This window comes from Engystomops pustulosus, chromosome 7 (assembly GCF_040894005.1).
Source record: "Engystomops pustulosus chromosome 7, aEngPut4.maternal, whole genome shotgun sequence".
In the NCBI taxonomy this organism is placed as follows: Eukaryota; Metazoa; Chordata; class Amphibia; order Anura; family Leptodactylidae; genus Engystomops; species Engystomops pustulosus.
Genome location: NC_092417.1, coordinates 38,822,013 through 38,840,987, shown reverse-complemented (window position 1 = coordinate 38,840,987; position 18,975 = coordinate 38,822,013). Strand labels below are relative to the sequence as shown.

The window sequence follows — 18,975 nt, the reverse complement described above, 5'->3', positions numbered from 1 at the left end:
CCATGGACCGGGTCAGGTAACCCACTTACCATGGTCCTTTGGAAAAAAAAAAATTGTTGCCCTGAAAATATACCATATCTAACCCCATCCCATATAATGGGCCATTTCTAGCAGCCCCTAGTCTAAAATGCCCCCTTTCCTCCAAATGCCCCCCTTTCTGTAGCCCCCTCCTGATGGTGCTGCTTTTTCTTTTGTCTGTCTATATAGGAAAGGGGCTACAGTAAAGGGGACATTATAATACCTCTTTTTTATAGCCTACCACACACCCCTTTTCTTTGACCTTTTCACTATGAGGAAAAAATATATCCATACTGTAAATACTCATGTATAAGCCACATAATTTTACCACAAAAAATGGGAAAAGTTATTGACTTGAGTATAAGCCTAGGGAGGGAAATACAGCTGCTGCTTTACTCAGCAGCCTTCCCTCATCAATGAAATGTTCAGCAGCGGCCTCCCCTCACTAATAAAATGTCCAGCAGCTGATTCCCCTCACTAATAAATCGTCCAGCAGCTGCCTCCCCTCACTAATAACATGTCCAGCAGCATCCCCCCTCACTAATAACCTGTCCAGCAGCAGCCTCCTCTCACTAATAACATCTCCAGCAGCAGCCCCCCTCACTAATAAATCGTCCAGTAGCAGCCTCCCCTCACTAATAACGTCCAGCAGCAGGCCCCCTCACTAATAACATGTCCAGCAGCAGCCTCCCCTCACTAATAACATGTCCAGCAGCAGCCCCCCTCACTGATAAATCGTCCAGTAGCAGCCTCCCCTCACTAATAACATGTCCAGCAGCAGCCTCCCCTCACTATTAACATGTCCAGCAGCAGCCTCCCCTCACTATTAACATGTCCAGCAGCAGCCTCCCCTCACTATTAACATGTCCAGCAGCAGCCCCCCTCACTAATAAATCGTCCAGTAGCAGCCTCCCCTCACTAATAACGTCCAGCAGCCACCCTCACTAATGAAATGTCCAGCAGCAGCCTCCCCTCACTAATAACATGTCCAGCAGCAGCGCTCAAAGATATAAATAATCTTACCCTTATTCCCATTGAACCGATTCTCAAGAATCACCCAGAAAGCTTGACCAAGCTCATCAAGAGGGAAAACTTCCGGATTTAAAAGTTAAACACTGTTTCAACCAGGCTTTCAGGCTTTGCTGCACACAGCCAACATCTCTCTCGAGGCCCTCATCATCCCCTCCCTCAGGAATTCTCTTTAGTGAGAGCCATGGTCTCTATCAACTTCCTCATTCGCCCCTCTCCAGCAATTCTCTTCAGCAAGAGTCATCGACTCTCAACTATCTCATCCCCCCCCCCACTCCTTCAGGAATTCTCTTCAGCGAGTCACACAAAGCCAACATCTCTCTCATTGCTGAGGGAAGGGGGAATGAGGCAGAAGAGCCCAGTCCCTTGGCAAGGTACCAGCAACTTTTTTAAAAGTAGTTTTAGCTAGATCAGCGCTATGGGTTTTTATACAACAAAGTATGGGGCACAGTACGAAGACTTCTGTTGAAACCGGTCATTAGGTTTAGTGGTGAAAACCTGATGACAGTTTCCTGTTAAAACTGATTCCATGTGAGGTGTGTTTATGAATTTAAAAATGCTTAGATTCCCAGTTACCTAATTCTGGAACTTCTTCTTTTTTTTTTATCCATAATCCCTCTTTTATCCCTCCTGGAAATGTATGAACATCCAACTTGCTGTTACCCTTCACGTTGTCAGTGCACCACACTCTGATAAGTGCTGACAGTGCTATGAACACACCCAATTGACAGTGAGGGTTGGTCACAACCAGACGTCAAACATTTCCAGGAGTAATAACAAAGGTACCAAACACAACACAGATGTTTGAAGTGCATGAGAATTGTAATTTTATGGGTAATATGAGCATTTATTACAGTGTTCATATGAAATAAACTGTGAGGTCCTCCTCAAATTAGATGCCCTGATGCCTTAACCATTGAAGATTGGCCTCTATGTAGCTGTATATACATGTTGTTATGATGTAGTGGATGTATTTGCTTCCAGCAGTCCCACTTCCCTTATACAGGCAGTCCCCGGGTTACATACAAGATAGGTTCTGTAGGTTTGTTCTTAAGTTGAATTTGTATGTAAGTCAGAACTGTATATTTTACAATTGTAGCCCCAACCAAAAATTTTTTGGTCTCTGTGACAATTGAATTTTAAAAATGTTGGGTTGTCATAAGAACCAGGATTAACAATAAATCTTATTTGCAGACACCTGTGATAACTGTTATAGCTGATCATTGTAGTGTGAGGCTAAAGTACTTAAAATTACCAACATCCGGAGGTCCGTTTGTAACTAGCGGTCATCTGTAAGTCGGGTGTTCTTAAGTAGGGGACCACCTGTACATGTAATGGGGCTGGTAGCCCTAACATATGGCTACGTGGGCTGCTCTGTGACCTGCATGTGTATCTAACCACAATGTACAGATCTCAGCACGTGTATTTCATAATACAATAAATGATTCTCACCACTTTCTTTGTGTCCTAATCCAGTTTAAGAACCAATTTGATGGGGGGGGGGGGGGGGGTTATAACTCAAGGTAATTTGGGGATTAGTGATCTTTTATGGGGCTATTAAAATACACAGAAGGAAAATTACACCAATTAAAACTATGACCACTGCTATAGACGGGAGCGAGGAAACCTTGCCATCCCTCCTTCTCTATAGGGAAATCCAATTACTGGAGTGTAGTGTGGATGTCTTATATAGGGATGGAATAGGAGAGGTGATAGCGGAATACTGACTACTGCAAGGAGAGCTGTGTGTTCTCTTATTAGATACAAGTACAGGAAGTCCCTGGGTTACCTACAAGATAGGTTCCATAAGTTTGTTCTTAAGTTGAATTTGTATGCAAGTCGAAACTGTATATTTTATAATTGTAGATCGAGAAGAAAGAAAAATTTGCCCCCATGACAATTAGAGGTTCAAAATTTTTGGCTGTAATGGGCCCAAGGATTATGAATAAAACTTCATTACAGACACATTACAGCTGATCATTGCAGTCTCGGACTATAGTAAAGCATCCAGAGAGCTTCACCAGAGGTCACAGTGGACAGAGGGGTCCATCTTTAACTAAGGGTCGGATGTCAAGTAGGGGACCACCTATATCCCAATTTGGGAAGGAGAATTCACATGCTGCAGATTTGTTGCAGAAGTTTCTACTATCGAAGCAGCAAAAATTGATTCTGTTCAGTAATTTCCAGCTGCAGAAATGAGTACAAAATATTTGGGGATCATTCACACTTCCTTTTTTCTCCTATATCTGTGATTTCCACGGATTGCATACTGCCTGTTATTGTCTACGAGCCTTTTCACATGTCCCGTTTTTATAAACGGACCCGCAGGACAAAATTGGGGCTTGCACTATTTTTTTCAAGCTTGGGGACCAGAGACTTTAATATAAAGTTAGGCTAAGTTCACACTAATGCTCAAATCTCCGTTCATTACATCCATTAAAAAAGGGAAAAAAAAACTGAGGTTATTGTAAAAATTAAATATCCCATTGACAGCAATGTTAATTTTATGTTATCTGTTATTTTCCGTTTTAGCAGGTATATGTTATCCGTGTGTTTTTTGCATGGAAAAAAAATGACGATGGCTGCAGGACGTGCAGATGCATGGATAACGGATACCTGCCTACACGGAACATAACGGATGACATTGATTTACGTCGATGTCAATGGGATTTTTAACTGATACCTTAAACGTCGGTTCTTTATCTTTTTTTAACGCAGCTAAGTAACGGATGTTTGAACGGCAGTGTGAACTTAGCCTTAATGGTTCCACAAAATGTGTCTTCTTTTTTTAGATGGAGATGGAAAAAACTAATATATGAAAAAAATTGGATTGCAGATATAATACTGAGTACAGGCAGTCCCCAGGTTACATACAAGATAGGGTCTGTAGGTTTGTTCTTAAGTTGAGTTTGTATGTAAGTCGGAACTGTATATTTTATCATTGTAATCCCAGACAGAACTTTTTTGGTCTCTGTGACAATTGGATTTTAAAAATGTTGGGTTGTCATTAGAATCAGGATTAACACTAAATCTTCATTACAGACACCTGTGATAACTGTTACAGCTGATTATTGCAGCCTAGGACTAAAGTACAATAAATTACCAATATCCAGAGGCCCGTTTGTAACTAGGGGTCGTCTGTAAGTCGAGTGTTCTTAAGTAGGGGACCGCCTGTATTTATTATATGGACATACTTGTGATTGGGACCACAATGTACATTCACCTTACCTACTAATTCTCCACTATTTTTCCGCACCAATAAAAGTCCACACCACAATTTTACAGTTTTCATTGTTCTCTATCTTTATAGGAGAATAATTAATTATGTTGTAATTTGTGCTTCTATTATGCATGCAACCAAATGTCAACTTGGTTAACAATACATAATAGATTGCTCTAAATAGCACAGGAGCTGATAACAGAGCGCAATAGCTGGTTGCACCACCTTTATGTAGCTGGATTTTTTTCATATTAACTATAAAGTCACAGTTGCTGCCCACATTATTACATTAAAGGGGTTGTCCACTTTTAACAAATAATTGATATGGCTTGGGTAGGGAAAAGTCATACAAATTTGCAATATACTTACTGTTTCGATTCCTCATGGTTTTCAGAATCTCTGCTTGCTGTCCTTCTATAGAATGGGTCATTATTTACTTCCAGTGGATACAAATCTGTCCATGGTCTTGCAATGCGTTTTTTGACCATTTTAAAAATGCATCAGTTTTTAACGGACTGAAAACGCATGCTTTAAAATGGTCCAAAAACGCAACATGTGGCATCACCATTAGTCTCTGTGATAATAATAAGAGCTTGTGCGCCCGCCTGTCCATCGCAAGACCATGGACAGATTTGTATCCACTGAAAGTAAACATAGAAGATTTCTTTAGCAGGACAGCAAGCAGAGATCTAGAAATCTGTGAGGAATTGATACAGAAAGTATATTGGAAAATTGTATAACTTTTTATTACCCAAGCTCTATCAATTGTTTGCTGAAAGTGGACAACCCCTTTAAATTACATGCAATTTAACATGTTCCTTTGGACAGTAGCTCGATTGTTAACACTATTAATAGTTAAAAAGTCTGTGTGTGACCTGAACTTCACAGTTTTAGGACTATAGAACAAGACACAACTAGGTGCCAGTAATATATTCAGCATTGGATGGAAAGCAGAATATGCAATATTTTTTTTTGCTGTTTCTAACAAAGTCAACAGAGCCCTTCTAATCAACGATCTTACCAGTATAAGAAAGGAGTGGAATGATGGTCAGATATTACCATCTATGTTCTATCATGATCCATCAAAACTAAGCCAGTCCTGATCCATCCTCCATCCCTAAACACAGCAGTAGATTATTTTTCTAGCTTACGTTTTCAGTCAAATAGAATGAATTCCGTTTCTAAACAAATTGAAAAACAAAGAATTGATGTAGCAGAGCTGAATATACTAATCTCCCTTTTGTGAGAGAGAGAGAGAGATAGATAGATAGGTTGTGCCATATGGCAAACTTAACTCTGCTACACCTGCTTATATTTTGAACTGTGAATGAGTAGAGAGTATATCAAGGGTGCGTTCACATGTTGCTGTTAAAACTGCATCGTTATCGGTTTTGAGGTGGTTTTGGCAGGTAAAAGATGTGAACTGAACATCTCAAATTCACCTGTTGAGTTCATGTCTTTCACATGTTAAATTGAGAAACTGCACCTAAAACTAACAAAACTGATGACGATGCAATGTGTGAACGCACCCCGAGGAATCAGAGCTCCTTAGCTTCCATTATTATGTTACATAACACAATATTTACTTTTCATGTTGCACATCTCATTATAACAATATAACAATGCAAATTATAAGGAATCTTAGAACTTATTCTTCATTCTGATATAATCCCGCATCTCCTCTGTATTAACCACTTGTCAGACACCAGTTCACACTTGTACACAAGACCTTTGGTTTATTTCCTTTAAAGCACATAATAAAAAGTAGCTGACATGTTCATTCATACAACATGGGAAGATTTGCTCCCAGCTACATACAATCTGCACATATGTAAACATGATGTCATAGTTAACCCCTTATCAGAAGACAAGGTGCTATGAATACATATAAATATTAGGACTATGTCTGACACATGGATGAATTGCAATCTGCCGCTCAGGAGCAGCCAGGTCTCAGGGGCAGAGATGGTGTGGGCAGTGCCCTGCTCTCTGCTGAATGGCACTTGTTCATGTGTAAGCTCAGACCAGGGGAGCTGAAGAAGGCAGTAGGGCAGAATTCACATGGGAAGATTTGCTGTCCGCCATCTGCTACCAAAGCTTCTTCTATAGGCAGAAGAAGTTCTTCTCTGACAGCATGCCACAGTCTGTGCTTGTCTCTAATGTCCATGGATGGGAAGTGAACCCCACACAGGGTGCAGGGGTAAGTCAGCTGCCCTCCTCTCTCCATGGGGGCATAGGGCTGGTGGGTGAGCAGGTGTTTGCGCAGGTAGGCATGTCTCCTGAACCTCTTGTGGCAGTATGGGCACTGAAATGCCTCCTCCTCGCCCTCCTCTGAGGCAACCTGAGAGCCAGGTGTGTGGGCATCCTCCCTGCTGCTCCCCGGGTGCTGCTCTGAGAATTGGGCGCTGTCCACACTCTGCTGGTGCTGAACGCGATTCTTCTGCTCCATCAGACTCAATGGATCGCTGCGACCACTGCTGTTCTCCTTCCCCTCCAGCACAAGAGAGATCTTTTTGCCCACTTGCCCCTCACTGGCCATTGTCCTGGGTTTATGCCACCGCCTGTGTGATGCCAGGTTAGCCGGGCAGCTGAATATCTTATCACATTCTGGGCATCTGTATTCAACTCGGACTATCCTGGAACATTTGTGCTGAGCCAAGGCAAAAGGGTCAGGGTACTGCTCCTTACACAGCTGGCAGATAAACTCTCCAAGAGGTGGGCGCTTAAGAAGGGTGTTACCAGCCTTGGCATCAGGTTCTTCAGCCTTGATCTTCAAGCCCAGCACTGGAGATGTGGTCACCTCATCTGTGAAGTGAAGCTTCCTGCTGGCTTTGTGCTTCTTCATGGGAGGTTTTGTTGACCTGGGACATAAGTTTGGATGGATCTTGGATTCTGGGGTCAGGAAAGGATTATGATGATGATGAGAGAGAAGTTTCTCCATGGAGGTCAATGAAGAAGCCAGTGGGAAGGACTCAGCAGTAGCTGGAGAACTTATGTAACGTTTGAAGAAAGTTTTCTTCATCTCCAGCCCTACAGGCTGGACAGGGCTGTAGGAGATTTGGTTCCAGTGCCCCATAGCATCCAGTCCTCCACTGCTTTTGTCATTAGAAGGTCTTGGTGGTGGATCTTCTGCAGTAGGTGCGCTCTGCGTCTCCTTCTCAGCTACAGGCTCTTCTTTGGAGACTATGAACGAGTTATAAGGCAGCAAAGTATCCAGAGCAGATGTTGTGGGCAAAGACTGAGGAGGTCCATTGTCCCCACAAGGAATTCGGTAAGATCCACAAGGTCTTCTATTCCTCTTTACAAGGAATCCCCTTGGCATTTTGCAGGATGCTGGGTGTGGGCTGTGATCTACTGGGCAGTGACAAGGGGATGGGGGGACTGAGGCATCAGGCACAGCAAGGGCAAGTGAGGATGACAAGTGTGTCCTCATGGCATGGACCATGGCATTTATACTGAGCCACACTGCAGGCAATTCATTCAGCTCTCTGCAATTAGGAGGCAGCCAATCTGGAGTTGGCTTTAGGTGGAGGGAGGGGAGAGGGGACCACATCCATGCTGTCCAGTCAAAAACAATAAGGGAGAAGGATGGAGACTAGACAAAGGCATAGAGGGGGTCACTTACTAATGGTCCCATTATCCAATTAGCAAACACCATTTAGATTTATTACTTTCATGTAGCTGCGCATTCACTCTTTGCTTCAATATTCTGTCACAGGAGAGCTTGTAGCTTTATACAATGTGATTCTCTGACTGCACCAGCATTGTAGCCTCCTGATATGGAACATGGAAGCTTTTCTGTATATTACATCTGCAGGTCAAGCTGTAAATGGAAATATTAACCCTTCTAAAACTAGAGATTTTCTGTCTTATAAGAAGAATTTACATTTTCTACAGTAAAAAAAACGAAATGTATAAATACAGAACAACTGTACATGTTAATCATAAATCAATTCTAAACGAACATATAAATATTGACAATAAATAATTCTCATTATTCATCATTCCTACATTGTTGTATTAGTAAACTAATATTTTTCATAGTTTATTGCCTATTCCATTATTTGGACATATAATATTTTAGACATGTGTCAGTGCCTTGTGCTTACAGATTGGATTCTTGAATGTTTTATGCAATATTTAACTCTTGTGCTTGGATTCTTGAATGTTTTATGCCATATTTAACCATTTTGTATCAGTCAAATCTGGTGCACACAGTAACTAACTGTTATCAGAGGACTACATCACTGACTGACCTCACCTTGATGTTATTCGGTGATCACTTATACTGCTTACTACACACACAGTATTTTCTTAATGTAGAAATTTGGGAGAATTAAAAAAAAACACTACAATTACGTTATTTTAATGTATAGTGTAGCCTATAGGAAAATATCTAAGGCATGCATGAAAAAAAAATGCAAAAAACACTCGAAAGTTTGGTGTCTTATCCACATATGCTATATGTTAAGCCACCTTAAACAGGATACACACAGTGGGGCACATTTACTAAGGTGCTTGCGCCAGTTTTCTGCTGGACTTTGCACATTCTTTCTAGTGCAAACTGCTTGCACATGTATTTAACAAGCATCCACACCATATTTTTGTCGCACGTGACCGTTTTCTAGTCTTCATGCTGCACAAATTTCTGCACTGAAGGAGCCGTTTCGGTGCACCAAATTCAAAGTCCGACAGAAATGTGTTGCATGTGTGTCAAAGGTGCACCAAAAAAAAAAATGTGGTGAACTCTGTCAGAGCAGTGCAGGGGCCCCCTGCACACTACACAGGGAAACTGCACCTAGTACAGACTGCACTGTTTTTAGTAAATGTGGGCCAGTGGGTTGCATTTACTAAGACCTACTAAAGTTTAGACAGAGTAACGTTAGACTGGGAAATGCTGTCTAGTTTAACTGTTCAGCTTAGTTTACACCAGGAAAAAGTGGCACTTTTGCTGCATGGTGTCACATCACCCCTTCTAAAATAGATATCTTTAGGAACAGGTCTTAAAAAGTGTCTACCGTCAACATCCATCATGATAAAACAGGGGTGCTTACTCAGATACAGGCTTTGTGACTGTGGTAATCTTTTTTTATTTGTTATCCATGGTTTCCTTCCTACTAAATTCAACTTACAAAATTATGCTAATGAGCCAGATGAAGCTACCAGAGCCCCTCTGTGTGGCAGTTTTACAGGATGTTACACTGTGGACGAACAAGGTAAAATGACCTTACCATTCAGCACAGCATTGGGTGACAGTAAGAAAAAAGGTTTTTGTATATACATCGATATGAATTACTTATTAAATATTTATTTATTTTTCTTGCTCATATCACTTTCTCCATAGTGATATCATTTATAGTTATAGAGGGCTACCTGAGCAATCGGGCAGCTGAGTGTCAGATCACAAAAGACAGAAGATGTATTTACCTTGAGCGTTGTGCATAGAATAGCGGCAGCGGCCGCCCCCGATACCAGTCTGCTCTGTCTAGACTGTGACAATATAGAAGCTCAGCTTTCACCTGTTACTGTACAGTAACCACAATGACAATGGAAAAATATAATGTGGAAAAGGACCATTCTAAATTCTGAGGGACATCAAGTAAAAACACAAAAAATTGTACCCCAGAATTTTTTTTTTATAATATCTGTTTTAGGGTAACACTTTGTTACAGTCAGAAAAAAATAGCTAAAAGATATACGATTTTTACTATTTTATCAGCTTTTAAAGTTAAAATGTGTTATAAAAAATTCAGATTAAAAATAGGGACCATTACACAAAGTGGGACATTCATCCATTCTGGCGCAGGGTTTGAGTTTCTGGTGCACAAAGTTTTTCACTGGGATGTTAGATTGTGGCGCAAGGGGTTCACGAATTGGTGCACGACCAAAAATTGTCTTACCTAACTCGCCATTCATGACGGTAAACTCTGTAATACGGCTTTTTGTAGCTCTAAGTGTGTGCCAAAAATGTGTTGGAAAACTGGAAAAGTGTCACATTTCCAGGAGGCTCACAAATTGTGCTCCCAAAAAAAGAGAAAAATTTGTGAGTGTTGGAAAAAGCACCAATATTGTGGAGCTGACACTTTATAAATAGCAAATAGCAAAAGTTTTCTGTTCTTTAGATAATAATGAATGTCCCCCCAAGCGGGTAAAAATGTGCAACACAGCAAGAACAGGATAGGTTCTTTAGGTTTGTACTTAAGTTGAATTTGTATGTAAGTCAGAACTGTATATTATATAATTGGAGCTCCAGACAAAATGGGGCACATTTACTAAGGGTCCGTCAGACGCATTTTCGTCGGGTTTCACGTTTTTTTCCGTTTTGCCCTGAATTGCCCCGGGTTTTTGGCGCATGTGATTGGATTGTGGCGCATCGGCGCCGGCTTGCATGTGACACAAATCGGGGGTCTTGGACGTCGGACAACCCAACGGATTCGGACAAACCGCAGAATTTAAAAAGTAAATTGTGTCGCAAGATCAGCACTCACATGCACCGGGAAGAAGAAGGTGAATTCCGGCGGACCTCAGCGGGGGAAGCGACACATGCAGGAAATTGGACACACGATCTTAGTGAATGGCTGCAGACCCGAATCCTTGTCGGACAATACACGGCGGGGTAAATAAATGTGCCCCAATGTTTTTTTCGTCCCTGGGACCATTGGATTTCAAAATTTTGTGCTGTCATGGGACCAAGGATTATCAATAAAGCTTCATTACAGACACCTTACAGCTGATCATTACAGCCTGGGACTATAGTAACATCCAGAGAGCTTCACCAGAGTCTGGTGCCCTTAAGTCATGGACCGCCTGTATTGAGATTTCCTTTACAGTAATATAAAGTATTTAAGCCATGTATGCTCAGTTGGGGATTCTGGGTAGGGAATATTCAAATACATTTCCAAGGCAAAATGCTAGGGACTAGACACAGGGCGAGAGGTGGAGACTTTCTAATGGCCTCTTTATCCAATTAGCAAACACTATTTAGATTTATTTATAAGTATAAAATGAATTAACAGTCGTCTCTTAAATTTTGGGTTTTTAGTCTTACTTTTTGTCGTGTAAAATGGAGATCCAAGTACAGGTGGTCCCCTACTTACAGACGATTCCTAGTTACAAACGGACCTCTGGTAATTGGTAATTTGCTGTACTTTAGCCCTAAGCTACAATAAACAAATAACATATAGTTATTAAAGGTGTCTGTAATGAAGCTTTATTGGTAATCCTGGTTCTTATGACAACCCAACGTTTTTGAAATCCAATTGTCACAGAGACCAAAAAAGTTCTGGCTGGGATTACAATGATAAAATATACAGTTCCGACTTACATACAAATTCAACTTGAGAACAAACCCACAGACCCTATCTTGTACGTAACCTGGGGACTGCCTGTAAATCGCCTCTGTGAAAAGCAGTACACAGCAGAAATGGTCCTGACATGGGGGCTACATACTGTGCTTGTAGGGTACTTATGGTGATCTACTAAGACGCATTATCCGCACTTCCCTTAGATATTTCCATTAGCCGCTCCGCTCCCGCTACAAGCCGGAATGATTTGTGCTTAGAACAGAGAACCTACAGGGAAAATAAACTCCCCACAGCTTCACTTCAAGAAATCCCAGATCATTTTGTGACAAACTCCTAGGACAATTGTGGGGAATATGTTGTCCTCACAGCTCCCTACAGATGTGCTACAGGGTAGTGCACAATCACACTACTCCTCATACACAGTAACCCTGTCAGATGCTACTGTCATTTCTTGCTACTCTCTAAAATATATCATCACCGTTCACAAACACAAGTAATAACACTTTTTCAGGACAGAAACAATTCATGTTTCTTTTTGGGTATTGTTTGACGCTGACATGTCGCAGTGAGGTTCTATTGCTACTTAGAACTAAGCCCTCAAAAAATTTGAAATGAATGGAGCAGGCGATAAAAGTAAACTTTGTTATATACTTCATATAACTATATCTATACCTTTTTCTGCTCTCTCTCCTCTAGTGAGCAGTGTATTTAAACACCTTCAGAGCTCGGCCCGCAGACAGATAAGGAGGCTAATGATTAACTCTTTAGATACCTAGAGAATATTTCCTTTTCCAGGAACTGTCTCTGAAGAGTGAAGACACTTTATCAGGTTCCTTTATCTCTCAGCTGTCAGTGGACACAGGACAGAAACCTGATTTACACTAACTGTTTAAATAAGGAAGAAAGGAAGGGGAGGAACATATTTTTTACAAAGTATATTACATAGTTTACTTTCATCATCTGTACTAATCATTTGTACAATTTTGTCAAAACTTATATTACACTTTTGAGAATGTGAACCTTGAATTTAACTGGTAGAGTAATATTTTGGGGATTAATTGAAAAAATAAAATAGAAATACATATGTGTCTCATTTTCTTTTAGCTACTTCTTATTAGCCGTGGACTTTCCCCCTCCCCTGAGATGTCTATGTCTTTGTTTTTTGGCACCATGTCTCCCCAGAAGTTCCCAGGGATCCTTGTCATTGAGTGGACACTTTGGAGCACTGGATATTACTTCTATTCAACTTGGGAGTCATTTATTTTGTTCTCCCCAGATCCAAGGAGAAACTTCCGGCCTGGTGCAGTTCTGGAAACAATAAGTACTGGAGAGATCAAGGAATTGGGAACCATAGCAGTATGTAACCATTGTTTTGTTAAAATAAATAACAAAAAATCCTTAAAAAAAATTCCTTAAAAATTTTTTTCTTTATTCTTCTATCCCTGCAAAGCCCCCAGGGAGTTTTCAAGGTCCCTAAAAAGCCCCTTTAAAAACATTCCCCATGTAACACATCCTCTCTAAACATACATCTAATAATGACTGCATTGTGTTGTAAAGGGATATTCTGAGATATTTACAATATTCCAATAGCACAGGGTGCCAAACTCATTTTCAACAGAGGCCACAACAGCCTTGTGGTTGCCTTAAAAGGGGCAAATGTAGTTTTATAATTGTATAAATGTATCCACTTGAGCTCTAGTTACTTTGATATATCATTACTATTACAATAAGCCATTTGAGGGCAAACACAAAGCCATAGCCAATAGTCACAGACACTGAAAAAGGGGTATAATAATAATAGCCCCCTCACATATAATGGCCCCATGTCTGTAAAATCCCTTAAACCCTCTCTCTCTCTCTCCCCTTTGCCGTATGTATGGTCCAATGTATATTTGGTTGTGAAAAAGAAAACATTTACTTATTATTCCCGCTTTTGAAGTAATGACATCATCATGTCTGCAAGCTTCAGGCTCATGGAGAATGGAGTTAAAGGTGAGTATCGTAGATACCCTTCCCCTGTGCTTCTCTCCTGGCTAAGCACAGCAGGGGCCGGATAACACAAGGGCCTTATGTTTGAAGCCCCTGCTATAGGACATTTTGTGTATGTCAGATTTAGGGTAATAGTCAGAAACACACATGCAAGTTCTGTTCTTTTCTTCTTGCACCACTTCTTGGAAAGAGGACGCCCATTCCTATACATAACACCTGAGCACCTTACCTCGTAACTTTTAGGTTTTTTTTAATTCTTTATTTCTTGTAACACACAGTCCACCGCAAAAAAACGGCAAAATGTGATGGTGTTTACGTCAGTTTTCTGTGGACTCTGTTGCCTCTTCAGATAGAACTGCTCAATATTTCCCCAGGATGTGAATATTCCTTTCTGTCGCATCGCCTGAACTCAGGTCCCAGGCGCGACTCTGTGCCTCCGTCTAGCAGCACCCCACCAGGCTTACCTCAATTCCTTGCTCCTGTCCAGACCTTCTGCTACGTCTGGTCCTGTGCCGCCTGTCCTGACCTGCTGCTTGACACTGACTCTGATCCTGCTTTCCGATTCTGTATCTCTCCTTGGGCACCACGGCAAGAAAAGTTGTGCTCTGGAGTGAATTGGTGGTATCCAACTGCAGCAAGTCCAACCCGCTTTGCGGCGGGCTCTCGGGTGCCACTCAGGTGTAGGCTTACGTCATCGCTCGCGGGGGCTCAGTGGGTCCACTACCACCACCGACCCTGACAACACACAACACTTCTAGTCAATATAGTTTAAGCTCTCTCCATTACAGTATATGAAATGAGTCGGGGCTTTGTTTGCGGTGACATTAACCTGTGGTGTTCTAGTGGATTGATTTCCGGTAATACCAGCAGTTGTACATAAGACCTCGCTCTCTATGGTCTTACAATAGGAAAAGTGCATTAGCAGATAATAGCACATACATTATGGCATTAGTGGGTCTGAAAGGCCATGCAGCCACACACACGATTACTCACCTACTAAGGTCATATTCTTATATAACTTATTAGTCATGACTGTTCCATTTCAATAGGGTCAGCGGAAAGGCTGCAGGTTATTACACCACCTAAGGGATTTTTCTCACATCTACTGCAGGAACTAATTCAGATGTGACAACAATTATTTCATATGTTCTCTCTATTTTTCTCTTTAGCAAAAGCAGGAGGTGTTGTAACCTATAATGCAACCTACACAACTACAAAGGATCCCAAAATCAGGGAACCGGAAGAAACAAGAAGAAGACCCTCACAACCCTAACCCTTCCCAGATGGTTTAACCAGTTAATGCAAAATACCATATACAAAGAGTTTGTCTGATCCCAACGGCACAGCTCCTCAGTTCGCTAGGCCCCTGACTGTAACATCCCCCAAATCCAACTGTGTAACCCCTCAGATACCAGGATACAAGATTGTACATAGTGTACTATCTGCAGATATCATGTTATAGCGCAGGAGGAGATTTGCAGATTGTACATCGTGTCCTATCTGCAGGCAGCATGTTATAGAGCAGGAGGAGCTGAGCAGATTGTACATAATGGGGATCATTTACTAAGGGCCCGATTCCCGTTTTCCCGACGTGTTACCCGAATATTGCCGATTTGCGCCGATTTTCCCTGTATTGCCCCGGTATGTTGGCGCACACGCTCGGATTGTGGCGCATCGGAGCTGGCATGCATGCGACGGAAATCGAGGGGCCTGGCCGAACGAAAACCCGACGAATTCGAAAAAACGCCGCATTTAAAAAAAAAAAAGTGTTGCGGAGCTTGCACTTACCTTCACTAGGAATAGGCCGGTGTACTTGAGTGCATTCCGGGGAACTTCAGCGCAGCAGCGCCACCTGGTGGACGTTGGAGGAACTGCCTTAGTGAATCCTGCTCGGACCCGAATCCACCACAGAGAACGCGCCGCTGGATCGCGAATGGACCGGGTAAGTAAATCTGCCCAATGTCCTAACTGCAGACAGCATGTTATAGAGCAGGAGGAGCTGAGCAGATTGTACATAGTATCCTATCTGCAGGCAGCATGTTATAGAGCAGGAGGAGCTGAGCAGATTATACATAGTGTCCTATCTGCAGGCAGCATGTTATAGAGCAGGAGGAGCTAAGTAGATTGTACATAGTGTCCTATCTGCAGGCAGCATGTTATAGAGTAGGAGGAGCTGAGCAGATTATACATAGTGTCCTATCTGCAGGCAGCATGTTATAGAGCAGGAGGAGCTAAGCAGATTGTACATAGTGTCCTATCTGCAGACAGCATGTTATAGAGCAGGAGGAGCTGAGCAGATTGTACATAGTATCCTATCTGCAGGCAGCATGTTATAGAGCAGGAGGAGCTGAGCAGATTATACATAGCGTCCTATCTGCAGGCAGCATGTTATAGAGCAGGAGGAGCTAAGCAGATTGTACATAGTATGCTTTCTGCAGGCAGAATGTAATAGAGCAGGAGGAGATGAGAAGATTGTACATTGTATCCTACATGGAGGCAGCATGTTATAGAGCAGAGGTAGCTGAGCAGATAACATAGTGTCCTATCTGCAGGCAGCATATTATGGAGCAGGAGGAGCTCAGCAGAGTTTCTTGGAAAAATGTATTTTTGTTTGTATATATCGCTTTTTTACGCTAAGTGAATAGGATAGGACACTTTGTACACTGTGCACGACTGCTGCATAACACGCTGCTGGCTGTTCCAACTTTAAGAAAAAAAATCTGTAGAAAGTAGGACAGAAGCGGCCTTGGAGGATGTGAGGAGTTAAACCTCGGGGACGTAATGTGTTTTCAATCAGAGTTTGCTGGTGTTTATGTTGGTATTCAGGATAATCACATACGGCTAAACACATACCTGCTGGATGCTCCCTCCCTGATCTTTCATTAGAGGCGTCTAAACTCTCCCTCAGCAACATCTAATGAATGTTACATGTGTGATTAGGGCGCATCATCCGTGCGGCAGGTTTGATTCTGTGTAATCTGCCTTTCAGAGCAGCTTCAGCGTGAATTCCATTAATTGGCTGAATTCTTCCAGATGTCCTTTCAGTTTTACAGGAATTTCGATGTGCCGAACAGCAGGGGGAAAAAGAAGCAATAAACCGTTAACAGGCCTCCATGACTAAACGAAGGCTGCCTTCATTTTCATTAATAGCGCCTCTCCACTCACCCTCCCGACGCTTTGATTTCCTTACGTCAGTCTTTGTAGAACAGTGAAACCAAAACTTCTCGGCTGCTGTTGTTTACTTCCACAATAAGTAACACTTTCTGACGAAGGAATAAAAAATAATTGGTCAAATCTGCAGAGAAATTGTGTATCGCTAGCGCTTTATTGTCTCCCTCCTGAAATTGGGGCTGGCACTTCACAAATACAACCAAGATGACAACAACTGAATGATGCGATATTAGGATGTAAATATTCAATCAAAAAAAATAAAACATAGGTTCAAAGTACAGTACCAAAACCTACATAGATATGGTACAACAACAAAGATTACTACAAAGACATAGTACTAGAACCAAGCCACCACATTGGTGCAGTACCAAAACCGAAATTACTAGATAGATAGATATGGTACTACGGTAGAACCAAGATGACTACATAGATACTGTACCAGAATGAAGTATACTACATAGGTACAGTATCAGAATAAAGATTACTACAAAAACATGGTACTAGAACAAAGCCTACTACATAAATACTGTGCCAGAATTAAGTATACTACATAGGTGCAGTGTCAGAACAAAGATCACTGCAAAGACATGGTACTTGAGTCACAATTACTACATAGATAAGGTACCAGAACACAGAATACTACAAAAACACGGTTTTAACTTTCAAGGTGAACTCTGTCGGACCAGAGCGGGAAAGCGACGCGATCTTAGTGAATCGCGGCACAGTGCATTATTGTCGGACAATGAACTTCGTTGGACGGGTAAGTAAATGTGCCCCATTGTCTTATTTTTGGGGAAAGATGAGTAGATACAGGACCAGAACCAAGATCTCTACATAGATACCGGAACAGATAAATTATTTCAGGGCCCGTGTCCATTTCTTTCCCCCTGATGGTGGTCCTGCGTGGACCTATAGCAGTGATGGCGGACCTTTTAGCGGCCGAGTGCCCAAACTGCAACCCAAAACCCCCCTTATTTATTTTTAGCTTCTTTCCAGTGCCCCTCTGTACACAGCGAATTGTCCCTGTCTACTCATTCTCCCTCTTCCTATATACCCAAGTAGCGAAGTAAGTGTCACCTAAATATATGACTGAAAGCCGCATCTTTTAAGTTGTATGGAACTGCAGGAATATTATTTGAGTCCTGTCTGGTGTGCTTGGGTGATGGCCCGGGTGCCCACAGAAAGGGTTCCACCCTTGCCATAGGTTCGCTACCACTGACCTATATAATTTCTGTATACTCTCCATATTATTTATAGCTAAGAGCTTACACAGTGTGTCTCCCCCCTTTCATCACTCACTGCTACAAAACCACTTTGCTGTAAATGTCTCTGATCCAATGTTCATGTCACATTCTGATTACAATTAACATTAATATTTGTCATTTGTGTCTCTTCAGTTAATTATCTTTTATCTCAGTCTAATTGTAATCAGCAAAATACTGAGACATATCTGGCGACTAATTGTTCTGACCTTCACCAATTGACCTCTATCAACAATAATGACAGCAGCAGCAAGTGTAGACAGAGCGAGGATCACGAGACGCATCTCTATATGGAAGCAGCTGTGCACTTTAAGAACATTTTAAAAAGATTAAATAAAAAAAGATTATTTTTTTTGCACTGGAAAGACATAATTCAGCAAACAGGATTTCAATTTTATTTCAAAAACAAATTATTTTTTTTTTATTGTGGATCTGTCTATTACAGATTTTAACAATAAAAATGAAACTGGAATGCTGTAGACAATTTGCAATAAGATAACACTGATTGTTCAATCATTTGGCAGAATTTCTGTGGAAAATTAATTTAAAGGGGTTTTCCCACAAAAAAAGGTAGGCCCTGTGGATGGGACCCTTGGACCCTTTGTAACTCCCCGAGATGAGCGGAGCAGCAAGATGCATATGGAGGAGCAGCAGGACGCATGGAGGAGAAGCAGGACGCGCATGGAGGAGAAGCAGGACGCGCATGGCCAGGCCGCCTCATTCATCTCTATGGAGCTGGCGGAGATTGCTGAGCGCCGTACTCAGTGAGCACCACTCATCTCAGGGGGGCAACAAGGGGTCTGACTGGGGTACATCGGACTCCGTCAGGAAGTTAGGCCCTATCCTGTGGATAGAGCCTAACTTGTTTTGTGGGAAAAACCCCTTTAATTAATTCCTACCATGTGTGTGCATTAACTTTCTAACCACATTGGTCACAAAGTACTGTATCCTACAGAGGATTTGAGGAACACCATTCTATCAG

At 41.8% G+C, this 18,975-nt stretch overlaps 1 protein-coding gene across 1 annotated transcript; it reads right to left on the bottom strand.

Moving 5' to 3' along the window:
* Window positions 1–6,002: 6,002 nt before the first annotated feature.
* INSM2 (INSM transcriptional repressor 2) lies at window positions 6,003–7,678 on the bottom strand. The gene has a single exon (XM_072114145.1). The coding sequence runs from the start codon at window positions 7,587–7,589 to the stop codon at window positions 6,204–6,206; it is 1,386 nt and encodes a 461-aa protein (XP_071970246.1). The 5' UTR covers window positions 7,590–7,678; the 3' UTR covers window positions 6,003–6,203.
* Between the last annotated feature and the right edge of the window lie 11,297 nt (window positions 7,679–18,975).

Coding starts and splice junctions, on each gene's coding strand:
- INSM2 (XM_072114145.1), bottom strand. CDS start 7,589: ATGCCAAGGGGATTCCTTGTAAAGAGGAATAGAAGACCTTGTGGATCT.